Consider the following 18,339-nt stretch of genomic DNA (forward strand, 5'->3'; position numbering starts at 1 on the left):
GGACCACCTTTTTCTTTATCTGTGAGTATTCTAAAACTTACAGAATTGTGGTCACTGTTCCCAAAGAAATCCCCCACCGCAACTTCTACCACCTGTCCTGGTTCGTTCCCCAGTACCAGGTCCAAGATGGACCCTTCCCTCATTGGACTATTGAAATTCTGCTCTAGAAAACTCTCCTGGATGCTTCGTACAAATTCTACCCCATCCAGACCTCTGACGTTAAGTGTATCCCAGTCAACGTTGGGAAAATTAAAATCTCCCATCACCACAACCCTATTGCCTCTACATCTTTCCATAATCTGTTTATCTATTTGTTCTCCTACAGCCCCAACAGTGTAACTGCACCCTTCTTATTTCTCAGCTCCACCCATAATGCCTCACTACCCAAGACCTCCATAGTGTGCTTCTTTAGCACAACCGTGATATCGTCCCTGACCAGCAACGCAATTCCACCCTCCCCCCCCGCGCCCCCCCGCCCCCTCCCACCACCCCCCCGCGCCCCCCGCGCGCCCCCCACCCAGGACTTCGTGCTCTAGTCTTGTACCATGATCTTGTGGTGATGTTTAGCAACCATTATACCATAATTAGGTTGTGACTTTTTTTTTGATAATCATCATCAATTTTAATACAAGGTCTATCGAGATGTGAAACTATTTCTTAAAGAAAGTGAAAGATACACAACTTAGAATTTAATAACCTGCACCATACAATATATTAAGGAAGAACTCCATTTCAGAAAAGCATTTTATTATGAACTAAACTTTTACATAATAAGGATCAGCCAGTATGTTCTTTTAGTGTAGAATTATTAAATGAAATGTTAAACTTGATTGACTATTAAGATTAAACTAAAGATTGTTCCTCCCTTTACAGGTAATTGTCATTAAGAAGCAGAGATAAGTTACCAGTGGTTTAGCTATTTGATGATAATTTTCCTCCACCTATCTCCTCCACTTTTCACAAGTTTCTCTTGAAATGCCTCCTCAACTTGAATTTTTAAGGAAAATTCAGTATCTTAATTTGGGAAACTCACTAACATTACAAGCAACAACTACTTTGATTCCTTGTCACTTGGAAAAATGGATTGAATTATTAAGTAAAATAGAAAAAAAAACTTGCTGGAAAAATTGAAATATAGCAGATAAATAGCCAGCAATACTTTAAAACCGAAATGCTTTTACAATGATTTATCACATAATTTTTAGATGATATTAAGGAAATAGACATTTAAATGAAAATGTGTATGATCAGATGTGGACAGAGAGAATGTCATTTTTGCAATGCACGGTGAAACTGTGAATACAGTTCTAAATAATGCACACATGTTTTGACACCTCAGTGGACAATAGCAATTGAGCTAGTGTGTTTGGTGTCATTATCTACCTTGCGTGGATTTCCACAGAGTCACTGTCACAAATTGAGAGCCTGGAATTGTCAGAGGACAAAGGAGCAGTGCTGCAGTCAGACATGCACTGGGGTGACAAGAGGAGGATTCTGTTATTAAAGAGAGCACAGATAGTCTGAATACCTGGACATGGTCTGGACTGAAATCATAAGGGAAGCAAATATTTTGGCCCTTTCGTAGGGGCCACTACTAATCCCCAGCTCTTCAATCTTTAAACTTATGGACTTCTTGGCAGAGTCCCAGGAGCTCTCTCATTTATCTTATGGTACTCCCTGGTGCACAGGGTGAGCTTGCAGGTTTTTGGCCCAACCTACCTTTTGCCATTTCTGTGTGTTGTAGCTGTGTTACCAACCCTAGCTGAATGAAAATTCTAGGCTGAGGTGGTACTATAGTGGTAGGCTTTCATGACCAGTTTTCCTCTAATATTACACTGTCTCTGTGAACTGCCTATGATGTAGACATTTAAAGTACAAAACATGCTAAAAAATAAACAGAGATAATTAAGGGTATAAGTATATTCCATTGTAGTTTAGGAATTTGGACAATTTAAACAAATAATCTTCCTCTTCAAGTTAGAAATAACATTCAATTAACAATTTTTTTTTAAAAAAGCATGTTTTACTTGTCAATTAGCAGCAGATTGCTCCACTTTATAAAGGAGGGAAAATCTTAGTATGGGTCATTTTGGTATAACTGAATTAATTTTTATATAATAGTTGCTTACATGCCTCACGTGAAAGTATTTATTTTTACCATATATCCTTGAATGATTTTTTTTTCAAAGCAGTGAGACATGTTCTTTTCTTCTGCAGCATATTCAGAGGTTTGATCCAGTTTGTTTGAAAGTGAATCCCCTTCGTGCTAATTCCTTCATTATGTTGGCAATGTTCTTGCAGTCATCTGTTTGGGAACATTTAAAAAATATAGAATCTTACAGTGAGAATTTAAAATAAACACTAGCTGTACAATGTGGAATATGGGAAAGTCATCAAAGAAAAGCTTCAAAAGCTAAATGGCTGAGTATTGCTCATCGATTTGTAAACATCCTCTTTGCTTGTACACTGATTCTACATTCACCTATTACATACCACAATGCAGAGAAAGGCTGGTTTAAGTAAAGATTACTTTGCACATTGCTATTCATTTGAAATTAATAAAAATGAACACAAAGTGAACTCTGCTTTCTCTTCACAGAGCCAAGATTATGGTGCTGGAAAAGCACAGGTCAGGCAGCATCTGAGGGGCAGGAATCCTGATGAAGGGCTCTTGTCCGAAAAATCGATTCTCCTGCCCCCTGGATGCTGTCTGACCTGCTGTGCTTTTCCAGCACCACACTCTCGACTCTGATCTCCAGCATCTGCAGTCCTCACTTTCTTAAGAGTTGATTTCTCTCGACAGATGCTGTCAGACTTGCTGAGTTCCTGCAGCAACATTTGTCTTTGTTTCAGAAAATTATAGTGCATGAAATCATATTTCTAGATATGTAACTGAAACAGCTTTCCAAATGTTCAATATAAAATTCTATTGATCACTGTGCTACTACCGTGTTAGTGATTAAGTGTCCTCAATACAATTTTCAGAAGGTCTCTAAGTTGGCAGACATCCCGCATGAAATGGGACCCTGTTTGCAACTTTCAGAATGAACTACATGTTATTAGGCCATTCAGCCCAACCAGTGCAAGATGATGCTCATGCCACACATAAGCTCCTTCCCATCCTTCATAGTTTAGTAGAGGGCCTATAGCTTGATTAGCTTCCACTTAATCACATCTATACCATTTACATTCCTTATGCCCTGAACTCATGAGTTCCACCTTCTCAGCATTGACTGGATAAGGAAGTTTATTCTCATTTCATATTTGAATTCTTGGTCATTCATTTTGATACATACAGATTCTTCAGCCCAACCAGTCCATGTGACCATAATCCGAAATGAAACTAGTCCCACCTGCCTGCTCCTGGCCCATACCCCACCAAACATTTCCTATTCATGAACTTATCCAAATGTCTTTTAAACATTGTACCCACATCCACCACTTCCTCAGGAAGCTCGTTCCTTTTATTCATTCATGTCTTTTTTTAAATCTCTCTTATCTCTCATTTTAAAATGTGCCCCTTAGTCTTGAAATCTCCTATCCTAGGGAAAAGACAACTCTTATTATTTTATAAACTTCTACCAGGTCACCTCTCAATCTTCTCTGCTCCAGTGAAAAAAAACTCCCAGCCTATCCAGTCTCTGTAATTCAAACCTTCTATATCCAGCAACATCCTGGTAAATCTCTTTTGAACCCTCTCTAGCTTAATAATATCCTTCCTATAAGCAACTGACCAGAACTGGACACAGTATTCCAGAAGAGGCTTCACCAATGTTCTGTAGAACCTCAACATGACTTCCCAACTCCTATACTCAACGGACTGAGCAGTGAACGCAAATATGCCAAACACCTTTTTAATCACCCTGTCTAAATATGACACAAACTTCAAAGAATTATGTATCTGCACCCTGAGGTCCCTCTGTTCTACAACACTACCCAAGGCCTCACCATTAACCATGTAAGCGCTACTATTGTATGTTGTACCAAAATGCAATACTTCGCATTTATCCAGATTGAACTCATTTGATCAAGTTCTCTTTGTAATCTTAGAAAAGCTTTCTCATTGTCTACTGTGCTACCAATTTTGGTGTCATACGCAAACTTACTAACTATGCCTTCTATAGTCTCATCCAAATCATGTATATAAATGACAAATAAAAGAGGACTAAGAACTGATCCCTGTGGAACACTGCTGGTGACATACCTCCAGTCTGAAAAGCAATGATCCAGTAGCACTCTCTGTCTGTTGCCATTTCTGATTTTGCATTTTTCCACAAGTAGAAATGCTACAAACCTTGTTTTTATTGGAAAATGAGAATCGGAACATTTCCATTCCTAGGGTTTTGGCTTCTGAGTCCTGAAGCAGCACACTGGGTGAGTGCACACCAAAGTAGTTCATTCCACCCATCATGCCTCCTCAGATCCCCATGCTCCCAATATGCTACCTCATAATCCCCATGTATTCATAATTCACAGCAGCTCCATGTCAAAACAAATCCTGGGAAATACTAACAATTGAGTCCATTGAAACTAAAACGTTACATGTTTGTATGTATGTTTTTTTTTAAAAAGCTGCAGATGATGTGTCTTTTCGATTTCAAAGCAGAATGCCTGTAAACCAATGAAGTGTAGCGAATGAAGGTTTTTAAAATGTTCAACAGCATGGCCATGTGTTTCAAAGTTAAAGATCCCAGACCATTTAAATCACAGTGCAAAATATGTGAGAGGTTTTGAGCAGACTCTTCTACAGATATAAAAGGAGTATTGCACTCAACCCATTGGAAAAAGTACTGCAATGCATCTCAACATTTACTTTGTGATAGTTAATGTAATCATCAACTTTGCAAGACAGATCCCTGTGATGAATCAGCATTTAAAAACAAATCCAAGTTATACATTAGTGTTTAACAGCAACATTTTAAGGAGGCAAAACATTTAACTGGGAGGTGCTCCAGGTTCCTTAGAAGACTTCCCCCAGTAGTTAGAAACTTTCAAACCTCGTGTTTTTTTTAGGGCTTTGAGAAACTGCATCACATCAATAGCCTTGAGAAGGAAATTCAAATAACATGGTCCTCACAAAGGTGAGCCAATCTCAGAAGAGATGCAAGTGGGGTTTCACAGCTGAGGCCTTTCTCAAATATAAAAGGACCAATAACAGGTTGCAGTAAACAAGACACTGCCGATTGGAAACTTGCAGTCAAAAATCAAAAATTCTTTGCTAATTTCATTCCTGCTTGCATTTTTGAATCCGATGTCAAAGTGATATTGGGAGAGGCAGTCATGATGTTTCAAAAACTAATTCCCTGCAATATGACAACATCTGAGTCCTCCTTTGGGATTATCTTCTCAAATCTTTCACTTACTTACTTCAACTGAATTCCTCACACATCATGACTTCTAAATGGAATTCTCTTTTTTGCTGAACATCTTGCAACCATCAGTGAACATCTCACTTTTGACCTTATGCTGGAGGGAAGTTCATTGATGAAGCAGTTGAAGGTGTTTGGGCCGAGGGCACTCCCTACAAAAACTGAGATGATTGACATTCAACAAACACAACTATCTTCCTTTGTGCTAAATATGACTCCAATCAGCAGAAGTTTTCCCTCAGTACCCACTAGCTCCAGTTGATGGAGCTCTTAGATGTTTGGTATGTGGTCAAATGCTGACTCAGCAGTCACTCTTACCTCACCTCTGGACTTCAACATTCTTGTCCATATTTAGACCAAAGTAGTAATGAGGTCAGGAGCTGAGTGGCCCTTGCGGAACCCAAACTGAGCAACAGTAAACAGAGTTTTTCGAGACAATGCCACTTGATAGCATAATTGCCAATCCCTTGCTTTGTTATGCTGATGACTAAGAGTAGACTGATAAGATGGTCATTGGCCAGGTTTGACATTTGTCCTGCTTTTTGTGAACAGGAGATGCCTGGGCAACTTTCCAAATTGTCTGCAGTACTGTTACAGAAATATTGTCAAGACCAGTAAAGGCAAAATACTGCAGATGCTGGCATTCTGTGCAAACACAGAATGCTGGAGAAAGTCAGGCAGAATCTGTGGAGAGAGAGAGAAAGAGGTACTTGAAATGTTAACTTTGTCTCTCAGTCCATATATGCTGCCAGACCTGCTGATTTCTCAGTCAGACCCACTGCCTTTACAATGTTTTCAGCTGAAATCATATGGAGTGAATTGAATTGGTTGAAGACTAGCACCTGGTTTGCTGGAAGCCATAGAAGGATTGTGCACTAGGTAGATCTGGCTGAAAGCGAATCACACTTCTTCAATCTTGTCTTTTGAAGGTGAAGTACTGTACTCCCCCAGGATGAAAATATTTGTGTAGCCTCTCTTCCTGTTAATTATTTCATTATCCATCATCATTTGTGACTGGTTATGCAAGACTGCAGAACTTACATCTGAACAACTGGTTGAGGGCTTTCTATTGTATGCTGCTTCTATTGTTTGACATGCAAGTAATCTTGTCACTTCACACCAAGCTGACACCTAATTTAGTGCTAATCCTGGCATGTCCTCCTACACTCTTCACTGAACCATGAATGGTCTGCCAGCCTGGTGGTAATGATAGATTGGGACAATGCCAGGGTATATACAAGGTTGAGTACAATAAGGTTGAATACAATTCTGCTGCTACAGCTGATTGGCCTCTGTGTCTTATGGATGCTAGAATTGCTAGATTTGATCAAAGCCTGTTCTAATCAGGACAGTGCTCGTGCCACACATGATGGAGGGAACTTTCAATAATAGTCTCAGCCACCAATACTAACATGGACAGATGCATCTGCTACAGTTGGATTGGTAAAGATGAGATCAAACGTGCTTTTCTCCTTTTGTTGGTTCCCTCACCACCTGCTGCAATGTCTGTTAAGACTCAGCCAGCTTGGACAATAGTGGTTATCGAGGTAAAAACAATGACTGCAGATGCTGGAAACCAAATTCTGGATTAGTGGTGCTGGAAGAGCACAGCAGTTCAGGCAGCATTCAAGGAGCTTCGAAATCGACGTTTCGGGCAAAAGACCTTCATCAGGAAGGGCTTTTGCCCGAAACGACGATTTTGAAGCTCCTTGGATGCTGCCTGAACTGCTGTGCTCTTCCAGCACCACTAATCCAGAAGACAATAGTGGTTATATCCAGCTGCTCTTGGCATTAAGTACTGAAGTCTCCCAGCCAGAGTAAATTCTACACCATTGTCACCCCTAGTGTTTTCTGCAATTTTAACCACTTACTTTATGTTTAAGTAACCATCTATAAATATCACAACAGGATGGTGGATGAAGACTGTACACTATATTCCTGCAAACTGATGAACATTTATTAAATATTTACACTAGGTACAGAAAGATAGTTCTGCACTACTTCAGTAGAACCTTTTTCACTTGTTCCAGTTTCATGTGACATGAAGTCATTGATGATACAATCTAGCCATTAGTTCTATATTAGATGCTGTAGTTATGTTCTGTTACAACCAATGTACGTGAAATCCTTTGAATTGATCAGATAGGCAAAGTCACAATTCTAAGTTGTACCCATAGTGCATCAATGTTTAAATAAATATTGGTTAGTAACTTTCTTTAGCAAATAAAGAAACACTGCAACATTGGTCTTACACTCATTGCTGTACTGCTCTCCTCTGGGGATGGTGTCAAATAGGGCAGGTCTACCCACAATTACTTGACCCAAGGCATGACTCGAGACCTGTGTTACTGTTTCAGTTGCTTCTGCCTCCACATTTTTTTCTGCTACACATTAATATTTATCAGCCATTTAGTTTGCTCCACAGTTGCTTGCACACAATTTCAAAATTGTTCCAACAGCGTAAAGCTGAAAAACAATTTTCACTTTCTCTCAGATTTTGGAACGACTCAATGGCCACATCACTGGTCTGTAGGCTTTTATGGTCTGATGATTTGAAATTTTTCTCATTCCTTTTTGCATTCTGTGAGCTCTGATTGGAAGGTTAATTCAGGCCAATGGATCACTTAAAATCTATAATTAGGCCAATCCCAATAGATCCAGTATTTAAAAAAAAACATTGAATTTGAAGGTCGGATTCAGGAGCAAAATTTGATACTTGCAGTTTGGGGTCAGCTTCCCAGCACATTCCTGATTCTGAGCAATCTTGCCAGTGATGGAATTATCACAGTTACCTACTCAGCAGCAGCAAGTAGCCAACAGATCAATTAAGGGATCAAATGGGTGCAACTTTCTGATACCACTGATATCTCCACAGCTCTAGATACCCACCCCTGTTGAAACAACAGGACAGTAGCATTTTGCAATAGGCAGGAGGATCTTGTCACTGGCCCACAGATATACTGAAAAAAATGCAAAGCCAGCAGTATTGGTCTGTGGATCCACAAATGGGTCCCAAAGACTAATAAATCTAAAAGGATGTAAGATTCCACCTGTTATGCCAGGTTTACCAACTTAAGACAGAAAGCATAGAATCTGTTCATAAGTTTATCTGTATAAGACAACCTTATTCCAAGTTGCTCTTACTGACATTCACATTATCCAACATTGTTTGGGATAATGCAATAAACAAATGGAGTAAGGATCCACAATAGCAGCAGCAGTAGCAAATGTGAGATATCAAGTTAAAATATAGGCTCAGTAGAGAAAGCCAATCTGAAGTCTACTAGTCCTGTTCAGTTACAAGGTCCAGTTACAGGCATGATTTCACCACTTTCACACAATTTATTAAAACCAAATACAAAATAAATGATACTTAATAAGGCAACGGTTTCAGTTGATTCAAAATGGAATATCAACTTGTAGTTATTGACTAACTGGAAGCATGTCTCTCGTTCTCTATGGTTGACTGAGGTATTCCTTCGAGGCGAAAGTGATGACTGCAGATGCTGGAGATTAGAGTCAAGAGTTGGTGCTGGAAAAGCACAGCAGGTCAGGGAGCATCCAAAGAGCAGGAAAATCGACATTTCGGGCAAAAGCCCTTCATCAGGAATGAGGTAGTATTCCTTCTGTCTTAGTTATCTTTGTCAAGAAACCACAAAGAGTCGCCATTTCAGTATTCTCTAAACAACTTCTTCAGATATGTTATGACACACATCTGGAACGGGTGGGATTCGCACCTGGCATTGTGGTCCAGAAATAGGGAAACTACCACTAGACTACAAGGGTTTTTAACAGTTGCCATATTTTTATATATATTTGAAAATACTATCACATGGAACCAAAACGCTTTTGTTTCCACCACCAGATCACCTATGACAATTTTCACCTATTAACTAAAGAATCACCATTTATTATCCATTGTTAACCACTACTCCCTGTGCATGATCAAAGGCATTTTGAACTTTAATTGGCTTGTCAATGCACAAATAGTACATAATCAATCTCAGATTGGCTAACCAGTGTGTTTCCAATATCTAATTGGTTTCTTTAAAAGTGATGATCATCTTACTGATTTCATTTCCTCCTATAACCTGACTTGCTCCTTGAATCACTTGGAGGATCATCATTTTTTGTTCCTTTTAGCTTACTAACTTCATGGATCTCTACAAAGATAACTGCAGACTATTGTACAACTTTTTGAGAGTATGTAGTGTCGCTTCCTAGTGATTTAATATTGTCTCAAATATCTAACTGATTCATCTAAACATTTTGGAAAATTCCTCATCCTACCAATATATTTTACTTATAACAACTATCTGTGATGCTACAACAACTATTTATGCCTGAAATGCGTCAATTAAAATTAGTTTCATAAATTGACACTGGCTCTTTCTGATCTTCTAAAGAAACAGGAGTCACATTAGTAAGAACCATAACATACTTCAGAAGCTTTTAGTGATTAGCTGACAGTGAGGTTGCTGTTACCATTGCAAGCTACAGCAAAATATGAAAATGACAAGTTCAAAATAACTATATAAAACTTAAATACAGAGACTAGTTACAGACTTCAAAGTACAAAATTAAATGAATTTATAATTTAACTGGGTTCTTCATAAAAGCTTTTTACATTTCCAAATTTGTTAGATGGATTGATTTTCTAGAATCTCTACAGTTCAGACAAAGGCTATTCAGCCCATCAAATCTGCTCCAAACTCTAAAGAGCAACTCACCAGACCCTAACTTTCTATTACAATGACTAATCCACCTAGCTATACACCCCTGGATAATATGGAGCAATTTAGTATGGCCAATCTATGTAACCTGCACATCTTCATACTGTGAGAGGAAACCAGAGCCTCTAGCGAACAATCACACAGACATGGAGTGAACATGCAAACACCATACAGTCACCCAAGGCAGAGGTCAAACCCAGGCCCCTGGCAATGTGAAGCAGCAGTGTTAATTACTGTGCCACCATGAGTTTATAGTAGATTGAACCATAAACCATAAACACATGACCTTCCTTTTGCCCTCAGCCCTGTGACTATCCTCCCTTATAGGATGTAATAAATAACCACAATTTAATATAATTTAATTCCTCATTTGCTTAATCAGGCCAAAATTATTGAAAAATAACTTAGTCCTGCAAGACCAGTGTCATATGGTGGTGGAATGCCACATTCTTAGGTCAAAATTAGTAATGGAATAATTTTATTGGATCAGTGGATTATACACCATCTTAAATCCTTACACAGCAGAACACTGTTTTCTTTATAAACATTGACCCAGAGTTTTGCTCAAGTATGCAAAGATGCAAGTATTCCCAACTCCATGAATACAGCCTGGATGTCAAGTTTTCAGTCTGGGCTGGTGTGCTGGATTAGAAGTTTGGGTAGGCAACCCTTAAAGAATCGAGGAGGCTGCTGGGTGCAGAGGTCGGCTGGAATGAAGGCTTGCCTCAGGAAACCACTCCTGTCTCCGAAATTTTGAAATATAGAAAGAAATGATGAAACGGACCTCCAACCCTCACCTCACAAGCCCTCACAGTCCAAATGCCTCATAATTGAATTTTCAATGTCTACGTAGTTGTTTTTAAAGGCTGGATTTATGGAGCTGGGAATTCTCTTGTCTCTATGCACCTGAACTCAGTGAAAATCTGGGCTCAAGGCTGCCAAAATCTCACTTCAGCAGAGTTGGCTGCAAATTGAACTGGCCAACTGACCCTGTAAAAAGTGCATGAATGAAACAGATCCTGACTCTGTCATGTTTCGGGGCAGGATTACGATTTTTGGAGAAAGGCTCTCTGTCATAGTTAAAATCTGGTCTATAGTAATTTTAAAATGGCCTGTAAGAACAGCACTTGGAAAACTGTGACTTCTGTATATTTTTATTCTTTAAAAGATGCTATAGGGCTGTAGCAATGGTAAAAAAGACACTTGCCAATGAACCTGGAGCTGGTGACTTGCAATCTTTTACTGAACTGAAAAATAACATAACTCACCAGTTGCATCTATTTTAATTTTACTCTGCTTATCCATCCATCTCCAGCCCATTATTGCTTTTGCTGCTTTTTCTTCGCTTCATCTGATCCACCACTGAATCAGTGGATCTTTTGGAGCTGTGTTCTACCTTCAGTGACTGGCTCATCGGCTCTACCAAAGTTGTAATTTATTCCACTTTCAAGGACTGATTTCTCCTGGTGGAAGATCAATTAATAATTTTTGGATACATGAAAAGCTAATTTAGAAGATCTCAAAAAATGTCTTGCTCACAGATCAGCAAATATTAAAACAGTAACTATTTCAATATGTTCTCCACCACTGAGTTGCAAATCCATTTTTTATTTCTGCAAATTTATGGCGATTTGATGTACACAAATTAGCTGTAAGCTTTTTACGTTTGCTTTAGTAAGGACAGGATAGTCTGTTTAAGTGATTCTACTAAAGCAACCTTTACCTCAGTAAAATAAAATCTCTATATCCACTAATTAACAAAAGGAATCCAAGAACCATTATGTGAGGATGCTCATTTTGTAAGTCTTCGACTACTTGCTACCTTCTCTCAATGGGAGAAAAAATTAAAAACTAATGAACTATGAAAATAAGACCCCTCAATTGTTTTCGCTATTGGACATCACCCAATAAATCTGCTCATTTTTAACACACAAGTCCATTTGGTCTGGAAGAAAAAAATCATTTCAGAATTTTCTTTGCTGAAACAGATTTATAACTAAACTGGATAATATGCAATGAATATAATGAGTAAACACCCCAAACCCAAACACCCTTCTGAAATTGAATACTTAATTTAAAAATATATAATTTTCAGCAGAAAGATATTTTGCTGGGTTTCTATTTTTAACCTTCAAATAAAGGTAGTCTTTCTCTGTTAAACTATACATTCCTGTGAGCAAATCAACGAGAAAGTAATGACTGCCAATAAAGTTCACAACACAGTTTCTGCAGCTCTCCTGTGTGCTTTGTGTGCAAAATAGATTAGATCAGATTACCTACAGTATGGAAACAGGCCCTTCGGCCCAACAAGTCCACAACAATCCTCTGAAGAGTAACCCGTCCCCTTGCCTATATTTACTTCTGACTAATGCACCAAACACTATGGGCAATTTAGCATGGCTAATTCACCTGACATGCACATCTTTGGATTGTGCGAGGAAACCAGAGGAAACCCACAGGGAGAATGTGCAAACTCCACACAGACAGTTGCCTGAGCCGGGAATCAAACCCCGGTCTCTGGCACTGCGAGGCAGCAGTGTTAACCACTGAGCCACCGTGCCACCTCAAAGTAAGAAAGAAAATTTAATTGCGGTGTTTCATAGATCAGTCTTGAATGTCATTCTTAACTGACATTTGTCTTAAGGCTTCTCAAATGTGGGCAAAGTATCAAACTTGTTGGGACAATAGGTGTGGTAAATGACACGATTCCTCACAAATGGAGGACAATCAGCAGAATTTCCATCTTAGGTTTCAGTCATCAACTTCGAACCAGAGTGCATAAAATGTTACCTAATAATTTGTCTGCCCTTCTGAGCAGATTTGAGCAAGCAAATTTGAGGGAAAGTGCATTAATATGCTTTTTTAAACGTGAGGAAGTCCAGATTGAAGATCCAAAATACAAAGACTTTTTTAAAAACATTTTTTTTAAGATGCTGCAAGTGCTATCATTTTTAAGTTTCTCAGAAAGGGGTACATCAACAGTTGAACATCTTATTCCAAAGTGGGCAACCCTTCACTGAAATTGACCAAGTCACTTAATCACTACTTTACCAGATCAACAGAAGCCCAATGTAAAGTAAAAAGCAAGGCTGCTCAGTTTAGAAGAAACATCATTTTTTATTTGAAAACCTCCACTTCACCTAAGAAGGATCTCTGCCAATTCAATGTGAATTGTTGTAAACAGTGAGAGAAATAACATTTCCTTTGGATGAAGAAGAGTTTTTTAAAAAAAATAGTGTATGGCATGGACAATTCAATCACAGAAAGTCATACCAATGTGAAAGGTACAGAAAGAATAGCACAGCCAGAGAAAAGACAGTTCCATTAGTATTTTCAATGGTTGTAGTCAGTTGTAAAATAAACAACTCATCAATGATTGAGGTGCAGTTGTTGAAGCTGCAGACTATCGTAACCCTGTAAGTCAGCCTGGATTACTTTTAGACCTTGCCCTGATACATGTTTTTGTGCAGCTAACTGACCTATGAATTTGTTTGCTTTACGTATTGGTGATTGAGATTGATTTTTTTTGTGTCCTCCCATGTTCTGTGTTAGACAATGGAAGTAAGTACTAAGATGTCATAAAAATAAACAACAATTCATCTGAAACAGTTTCAAGATTCCTACATCAAAACGCACAGATAAATTGTTTTAAATTCCTCATTATTATCCAGTTTAATTACAAATCTGTTTCAGTGAAGAAAGTTCTGAAATGATTTTTACTGAAATGATTATTTTATCCTTTTTGCATTTAACATTTCTGTAAAGATATTTAATTGAAACATAAAGATTTTAAAAGAAGATGGATATACAGAAGGCTGAATTAAAAAGGAAAAGGGGAACAAAATGAGAAGAGGTTAAAACCTGACTAATGTAAAAACTGAAAAGACAAAAATATGTTTACTTAAAAAGGATTCACCAAAAATGTGACTAATATTTATAGGATTATGCCATTCATATTTAAATGTTGGGAATAATTCTAAATGTTTTGAAATGGTTAAAAAAAGAGCAAGATTTTAAAAAGTCTATGAAGAAAATCAAAATTGTACAGTGCAGCTTTAAGATACTGGAACTGCAATGTGTAATTTTTTTTCTTGATGAAGCTGAGAGAGAAGTGATTCTTCTTCTCCATTCAGGACAGTCCAATCGTGTTGGATTATGTTTTTGTGTGGAGGCTTGATGTCTCCATTTCATTATGGTGCAGTAATCTATCATGCTGTTACCGTAAGGGTGACTTTGCCCAGCTGTGTGTGGTAGACTATAGCGGTGCCACGCTGAAAAAATCAAAATGAATGGTATGGGAGAAGAGCTCTGCATCACCACTGATCTGAAGATGATAAAGACGGCCCGACATCCATCTCTTCACTGTAAATTCAGAGAGTATTTTATAATCAAGCCCCGGCAATAATAATGTGAAATTAGGTCTCTTTATCAAAGGGGAGGCCTTTTAATCATAGCTTAAAGGGTGCTGCACTGTTTATCATAATTGAACTGTATCTGAGCTAATTGTAGCCATATTTCAATGTCCTGATGCACAAGTGATGCTGTATGTTAGGCTTGTGTTTGATTGAACCAAGCCAAAGTTGAGACAATGAATGCCTTAGGTATAAAGTGGAAGTAGACATGTACTAAGTGATATAGAGGCTTTCGATCTTTCCATTAGTGGCAAGGATTCCTTTCAGAACAATCTTGCTTCTTTTTAACCCTTTCATCACAGAGCCTTTTTAAAAATATTTCTCACATTCAGGCCTTTGTACAATGATTTTTTTTGTTGGACAAGACACAATAGAGTACAGTATTAGGATTGCATTAAGGATGCCTAACGTGTGATTACTAACTCTCAACAAAATTGCTGAGTTTTTTTTGAAGGGTTGGTGAGATGAATTACTGTTCTTTGCTAACATGAGTAAGGAATACAAGAAACAATTGTCAAACCTTACATGAAACTACAGCCCCAATTTGAACCAGGGGTAGAAATGGGAGGGTATCAGGGCCTTTTCTGGCACCCCTGATGTGAAGTCTAGGGAATTAAAATACGTGGGCATTATGTGAAATACTTGCTACAATTTTCGTATAAAAGCAGTGGAATATACTGACAATACTAGTGGATTCTTTGTGCAATTTCAGAGGGTGTGGTGACAGAAGGTGGAGGGTGGGTGGTCAGCCTGTCAGCAGGAGCCCACAAACATTATCCCTAGCAAGGTAAGGGAGGAATAGGGAAAGTAATGTGGGAAACAGATTATGTCATTCAATCTTAGTTCTGAAGAAGAGTTATCTTGGATTCAAAACATTAACTCTTATTTCTCTCTCCACAAATACTGCCAGATATGCTGAGACTCTCCAGCACTTCCTACTTTTAGATCTCCAGCATCCATAGCACTTTTAGTTTAGACCAAATCTAAATGCATATTTGAACCCAATCTATTCAGCTTTGCTCTGTAATCCTTATTTCCCTTGCCTAACAAAAACTTAGCAATTGCCAATCACACTTAATGGGGCCTCCATGATTTTTAATGGGCCAGGAGAAACCAACACCAAATTTCTGAAAGTTAAAACAAAACATTGCACCAAACTTCCTGCAACATGATGCTACCTACCACCGGCCTATACTCAAAGTCTATGCAGCCCTTAGTGTGCTGTTAAATTAGTGCATGCAAACTTTATGTTATCAGGACTGTGCCATTTAAATTAGGCCCTTCTTCCTATGGGGAGACTAAAATTGCTATCCCCTTTTGCAGTTAAGAGGGTAGGGAGTTGCAGAACAGTACAAATCCAATTTGCTATCTTAGCCCAGTTAACCAATATTCCTGCTGAATCCATGAGTGTTAAAATACCTTCTCAAAATCCAAATTTAAGTTGTTGTCCATGGAAACTATAACTGCACATTTTAAATACAAAATAGTTACTTAAACTAAACATCTTTTATAAAGTGAATAATTGACATTTCTCTGAAATTTCACATTATGCGCTATCCATGGGTTTATGTAATGGTACTGAACCAACTCTCATTGCATAATTAGAATTCAGCCAAGCTCTTCCCATGCTACTAAAAAAGGAATTCATCCAACAAAGGAAACAAAGTGAGCTTATTCTTATTTGTTGTATTCATCAAGATACAATTGAGCATAAGTGTTTTAATTTTCATCGGTAGTAGAAAACATGTTGTTCTGTTCTCTGGAATATATTGTTGGAAGACGTTTTGAATGGAATTGTAAATAATAGGTCCTGGCGCAACTGATGGATCTCTAGTGCATGGGGATCTCAATTACTGTTGAAGCGGGCTCTGTAATGGCTCTTTTGCTGACCTTTGGTGTTCATAGAATCATAGAATCTCCACAGTGTGGAAGCAGGCCACATTGAGTTTACACTGACCTTCCAGACTCATCCCATCCCTATAACCCTAAATTTCCCATTGCTAATCCACCTAACTTGCACATCTTCGGACTGTGGGAGGAAACTAGGGCACCCAGAAGAAACAGGGAGAATGTACAAAACTCCACACAGACAGTTGTCTGAGGGTGAACTGACCCAGATTCCCTGGTGCTTTGAGCAGTGCTAACCACTGAGCCACCCCACTGTCCAGCTCGTGTTATCATCCTGCTTCTGTGTTTTATCAACAACTTGGACAGGACAGGCAGGATGATGCTCCACGTGCAGGGCGGGATGGAAGAACTTCTCAGTAAAGGCACCCCGACATATGCCTGATATTCTTTTATCGTCTTAGTAATCAAGAATCTATCTGCTTCTGCCTTAAAGATTCTGGATCCAGTGCCTTTTGAGGAATGGAAATCAAAAGATTCTTAACCGTCTGAGAGAAAAAATATTTCTTCATCTTTGTTTTAAATGGATGTGCCCTTATTTTTAAAGTATAACCGCTAGTTCTAGATGCTACCACAAGAGCAAACACGCTTCAACATCCACTGGTCAAATCCTCTCAGCATCTCATATGTTTCAATTCAGTTACCCCGACTCTTCTAACCTCCAGAAGATGCAGGCCTAGCCAGTTTAGCCTTTCTTCATCAGGTAATCCACTCATTCCAGCCATTAGTCTATTGAATCTTCTCTGAACTGCTTCCAATGCATTAACATATTTCCTTAAGTAGAATGACCAGTACTGTACACAATACTCCAGATGCGGTAGCACCCATACCATTTATAACTCAAGCATAATTTTGCTACTCTTACATTCAGTTTCACTCATAATAAACCAGAATATTTTATTAGCTTTCCCGATTACTTACTACACCTCTGTACTAACGTGACACCCAGATCTCTCTGCATCTCAGAGCTCTGCAAACTCCCACCATGGAGATAATAGAAAGACTGGAGTGACTGGGCTTGTATACCCTTGAGATTAGAAGACTGAGAGGGGATCTGATTGAGACATATAAGATTATTAAAGGATTGGACACTCTGGAGGCAGGAAACATGTTTCCGCTGATTAAGGATGATCAGTCATGATCACATTGAATGGCGGTGCAGGCTCGAAGGGCAGAATGGCCTACTCCTGCACCTATTGTCTATTGTCTAATATGCTTTTTTTTGTTTCTCCCAAAATTGGCAAATTCACATTCCCGCCGACCCAACCAGTACCCTTCCACTGAAACCCTCCTTCGACTGACTGAACTGGTCCTCACTCTGAACAACTTCTCTTTCCAATCCTCCCACTTCTTCCAAACCAAAGGAGTAGCTATGGGCACCCGCATGGGCCCCAGCTATGCCTGCCTCTTCGTAGGATATGTGGAACAGTCCATCTTCTGCAGATACACTGGCACCACCCCCCACCTTTTCCTCTGCTACATAGATGACTGTATCGGCGCTTCCTCGTGCTCCCATGAGGAGGTTGAACAGTTCATCCACTTTACCAATACCTTCCACCCCGACCTCAAATTTACCTGGACCGTCTCAGACTCCTCCCTCCCCTTCCGAGACCTCTCCATTTCTATCTCGGGTGACCAACTCAACACAGACATTTACTATAAATCGACTGACACCCACAGCTACCTAGACTACACCTCCTCCCACCCTGCCCCCTGTAAAAACGCCATCCCATATTCCCAATTCCTTCGCCTCCACCGCATCTGCTCCCAGGAGGACCAGTTCCAATACCGTACAACCCAGGTGGCCTCCTTCTTCAAAGACCGCAATTTCCCCCCCAGACGTGATCGACGATGCTCTCCACCGCATCTCCTTCACTTCCTGCTCCACAGCCCTTTAACCCCGCCCCTCCAATCACCACC

General features: G+C 39.2%; 1 protein-coding gene across 1 annotated transcript in view; it reads right to left on the minus strand.

Moving 5' to 3' along the window:
- Positions 1-730: 730 nt before the first annotated feature.
- LOC140479961 (ERI1 exoribonuclease 3-like) overlaps positions 731-18,339 on the minus strand; it is a 421,431-nt gene continuing 403,822 nt past the window's right edge. The window contains exon 8 of the mRNA XM_072574405.1: positions 731-2,305. Coding sequence (XP_072430506.1) covers positions 2,223-2,305 — 83 coding nt within the window. The 3' untranslated portion in view covers positions 731-2,222. The remainder of the gene's footprint in view (positions 2,306-18,339) is intronic.

The sequence above is a fragment of the Chiloscyllium punctatum genome, chromosome 7 (genome assembly GCF_047496795.1).
Source record: "Chiloscyllium punctatum isolate Juve2018m chromosome 7, sChiPun1.3, whole genome shotgun sequence".
NCBI lineage: Eukaryota > Metazoa > Chordata > Chondrichthyes > Orectolobiformes > Hemiscylliidae > Chiloscyllium > Chiloscyllium punctatum.